We start from the raw sequence: 4,137 nt of genomic DNA on the forward strand, positions 1-4,137 counted from the left end.
GTTGGATGCGTTTTTTAGTTCCACATCATTTGAGATAGAAAATTTTAAACCTTTGACCCCTAAAGAAAAAATATGTGCATTAACTTAGTAAAGCTATATTCATATTGTAAATTTGATCTAATCATAAAATTATTATAGGTTGGATTAAAAGAATCCGAACATATTTAACTATACAAAAACATCTCATGCTAGTACTTATAACTTTAAATCAGACAACTAAATTAAAAGTTAGTATTAATGAAAATTAGAAGCTTACGAAACTAAATGAAAACTAAATTCAAAACTCAAGAGTAAAAGTGTCCATTTCAAATCCTAATGATCACAGAAATTAAACTCAAAATTCAAGGGTCAAAAATGTATTTTATCCTTCTTTTTATGGCATTGGTTCTCATCACCGTTATTTTAATTTTAAACAGGAAACTTGATTTGGGTCACTAACTTTTTATCAACTTTCTAATTTTGTCATTTATAATTAAGAATCTAAAATCCAAGATTTGAAATTTGATAGAAGTTTCAAACCAAAACTATGTACTTGAACCAATAAAATATACCATCGAAGTAGAATTTTTTGTTCAATGTGACAAAATGGAAAAGTAGATAATGTAGATCCTTAAAATACTATTTAAATAACTGAAAGTCTGAAATAAGGATCATTTTATATGGACAAAATTTCTAACAACTGGAACTAATATCTCAATTTAAACCACTAATGCACCAATAATAAGCATTATTAGAAGTGAACTAAAAGAAAGAAAAACACTATGAGAAGTGGAAAAGCAACTTTCCTTCTCATATTTTTGTTAAATATTCCTAAGGCCAGCTGAACTCCTATATAAGTATGTCTAGAACTATCAAGATTCAATAGAAAGAACAAAGTCAACACTGAAAGTAATTTTAAATATTGCAGCCTGCAGGTACTATAATCTTAACTAATTCCATAGGAAAGTGAAAAATATTTACCAGAATCCATAAGAATTCTTCAAGCAAATGTCACAAGATGTCACCGCCATCGATCCTTTAAAGTGCATCATTTATGATGTGCTGTTCGTCCCATATGGGACAAGAACACGTCGGTTGCTTGTTCTCTCACTCAGCTCCACAAGAATAGCAAAACTCATACCCACATCTGAAGAAAATCAGCCCCCAACATTAACCACAGAGTACAAAAACCGTTAATTTTATCACTATACTCAAAAGCTCAAAACATACTAAGAGCCAGTTTGAAATGACTATCAAAGCACTTAGAAATCGCTGTTTTAAATACTTAGAAAGTCTTTCCAAACAAATCCGAACACTATCTACAATGTAGGTTCGAAATAGCAATGGACCTTGTAGGTAGTTGACATATTGATTGTAAAGCAAAAGAAATGACTTTAGAATCCAAAACTTCGCATGCTAATATTATGTTAAACTGCTAGCATGTTTGGGGGTGATTCTCTAATGGTTGTTTTTAATCATTCAAAATCCATTTTAATAGTATGAAAAATGCAATTAAAAAGGAAAATAAACATTGAATTGATATTGAGTGATTAAAGTTGAGTTTCAAAATGATTTTTAACCCAATAACAACGATATTAATCATTTCAAAATCACTCTCAAATATACACTATATTGTATCTAGAAACTTAGTGAATAGATTAGCCATGCACTAAACAGAAAAGTGGGAGGAGAATGAAGGAAGCAGACCTGCAAATGATGTGGTAGCATCCTTCTGCAAGTTCAACCAAATGGCTGCATCTTGCACATGGTTGCCACAAATTCTCTCTGGCCAGAGTCTTCAGCTTCGCATCTGCTGTTTGAGTGTTATGGCTTAACTTCCAGTAGGCCTCACAGGTCATACTGTTGTGCCAGGAGATTTTGCATTTGACGCAAAAAAGTTGGTGGCATTTCATGCAATTCCTGACGCCAGATCGCTCTGCATTCTCATGAGTGTCTTTTGTATACTCCAAAACTTCAGTTTTTGACATCAAAGCAGAGCATCTGGGTTGTGGGCAATAAACTTTCTCTGAAAAAGGGATGGAAGACTCCTTTAAGCGTTGTTGTATGATTTCAATTACATTGGGTGGGAGAAGCTTATCACAGCTCTCAATACTCACTGTAGATTCACAACCTTCATGAGGGCATTTTGCCTCAGATCCACCAAGAAACTTCACTTCTACGTGCTTTTTCATGCAAGAAAAACAGTATCTGTGAAGGCACCCATCAACTGTAAACATTTGATCCAATTCCCTATCTTCATAACAAATCTTGCAGTTCTCTAGCAACTGCCTGCTGTGCTCAGTTTCTGCAGCAGCCCTAAACCCTATGGCTTCGTTTGCTAACATAAAGGCAAATTTCACATCATTACGTTCTACCAAAATGGGTTCACAATAAGTGAAGTGCCCTCGAAGAAAAGATACTCGTTCGACTAATCGTGCAACCTTGCTCATTCTTGGCCTTAATCTGTCTGTAACCTGCATTCAGTAATCACATATAGCAATAAATAATTCTGCTACGGAATCTAAAAATGAACAGAATCATGGCTCACCACAGTCCAACAAAGGATTCATAGGGAGGCTTGAAGGATAAAGAAAGAATTAGCATCAAAAGACAACAACAGTGGCAAAGAGTTCTACAATTAAAAAAAAGCGATGAACAGAGAATTTTCAACTGTATCCTTTTCTTTTCAGATTGCTAGTTGAGTGTTCTAATGGTGGGTCGCCAATGTACTAACAATCTTAACAACTATCTAAATGTTGATAAATCTAAGACATCAGAATAGACAACTTTTTGTTCTAAATGTACAAAGATCGTGAAAATGCATGATTATGCTAACTTACATATCGGTAAAGCGTACGGTCATCGCAGAAGATGGAAACTCTTTCCAAGGGAAAGACAAGAGCCGCCTCAAGCCCTTCAATTAAAGTCATAAGCTCAGCAACCACGGGATTGATAGCCTCGCGTTCTCTAACAGTTTCCAATGGCTTCCTCACTTCCATCAATAAATTATTTCTCCGATCGAAAACAGCCACCACAATCACTGTTACATCTCCGACACTCTCTTCGCTAACCAAACCCTTGAAATACAATCTGAAACCTTCGGGATCAAAAAAATGATTACCTAACATATCGAGAGTAGATACGCTCGTACGGAAGGACAACCAATCGTACTCATCCCACTCGTCGTCAGAGACGTTGATAACGTCTCCGGCGACAAGGTCATGAAGCCGATGGTCCAACTCGTCCTCGTCCTCCAAAGCGTCATTGTCCAATAACATAATCGCATCGAGATTCTTGTAATCGTCGTCGAGAAATGGCGATGGCCGTGATGAAGTCGATGGTGAAGGAAATTGGGAAGTAGAGGAGAGGTGATTTAGTGAAGCGGCAATGACTTCTTCCAATTGCAAGTCATAGGCGAGTTCATCGTCGTCTAGGTCGGAATCGATGTTCATTTCTCCGACCGCCATGGATTCCGACGAGAAACGCTGCTATAAGGTGGTTACCAATTGCAATTGGCCGCTCTTTCAACTTTTGAATGACTCAATTAAGTACTTCCTTCCTAGAAAGCGTTTGTTTTTCCTCCGAAAAGAAATTATCTAAAAAAAAGGAAGACTTCGACTTATATTGGTCAAAAGGTATTGCATATAATTTTCATGATCATTCTTAAAAAATATTGGATTTTATCCCCCGGATGTTCTAGAATTTAATGTATCATCAATGGCAGATTCTCTTATTAGTTTAAAACTGATTTTGTACTTAGAACACTGACTTTTATGTGCTGAGAGAATTTGTTTAGGAATATGTTTAACAATGATTTTGAAAGTGATAAAATTTATTATCATAACAATTCGAAATGTCATCGTAAAATTAAATATTAAAGTCTCAATTGGTAATTACTATGATTTTATTTTTTATTTTTGAAAATAAAGTTATAATACTATTTCCACCTTCAAATTTCTTTTATCTTATCTACTAAATATAAATGGTTTAAAATATCAAGCCAAATTATTAAAACTAAAAAAATAGCTTTTAAAAATTTTGTTTTTTGGTTTTGAAATTTGGCTAATAATTTAATCATTGTATTTAAGAAAAATGCAAATCATGGTAAGAAATAGGGAGGAAATGATGAGGAAATAGACTTAATTTTCAAAACGAAGA

At 34.5% G+C, this 4,137-nt stretch overlaps 1 protein-coding gene across 1 annotated transcript; it reads right to left on the reverse strand.

Moving 5' to 3' along the window:
• Positions 1–598: 598 nt before the first annotated feature.
• Positions 599–3,595, reverse strand: LOC120088754 (E3 ubiquitin-protein ligase RSL1-like). Its single transcript, XM_039046191.2, has 3 exons — positions 2,820–3,595; positions 1,687–2,453; positions 599–1,126 (listed from the first exon to the last, which is right to left on the reverse strand). The coding sequence occupies exons 1-3, from the start codon at positions 3,444–3,446 to the stop codon at positions 1,087–1,089; spliced, it is 1,434 nt and encodes a 477-aa protein (XP_038902119.1). The 5' UTR covers positions 3,447–3,595; the 3' UTR covers positions 599–1,086.
• Positions 3,596–4,137: the final 542 nt, after the last annotated feature.

Source organism: Benincasa hispida, chromosome 10 (genome assembly GCF_027475165.1).
Source record: "Benincasa hispida cultivar pf3 chromosome 10, pf3_genome.v1.1, whole genome shotgun sequence".
Lineage (NCBI taxonomy): Eukaryota > Viridiplantae > Streptophyta > Magnoliopsida > Cucurbitales > Cucurbitaceae > Benincasa > Benincasa hispida.

Coding starts and splice junctions, on each gene's coding strand:
- LOC120088754 (XM_039046191.2), bottom strand. CDS start 3,446: ATGGCGGTCGGAGAAATGAACATCGATTCCGACCTAGACGACGATGAA. Junction 2,454..2,819: donor ACCGTACGCTTTACCGATAT/GTAAGTTAGCAT, acceptor TACTGAATGCAG/GTTACAGACAGATTAAGGCC. Junction 1,127..1,686: donor TGCTACCACATCATTTGCAG/GTCTGCTTCCTT, acceptor GATTTTCTTCAG/ATGTGGGTATGAGTTTTGCT.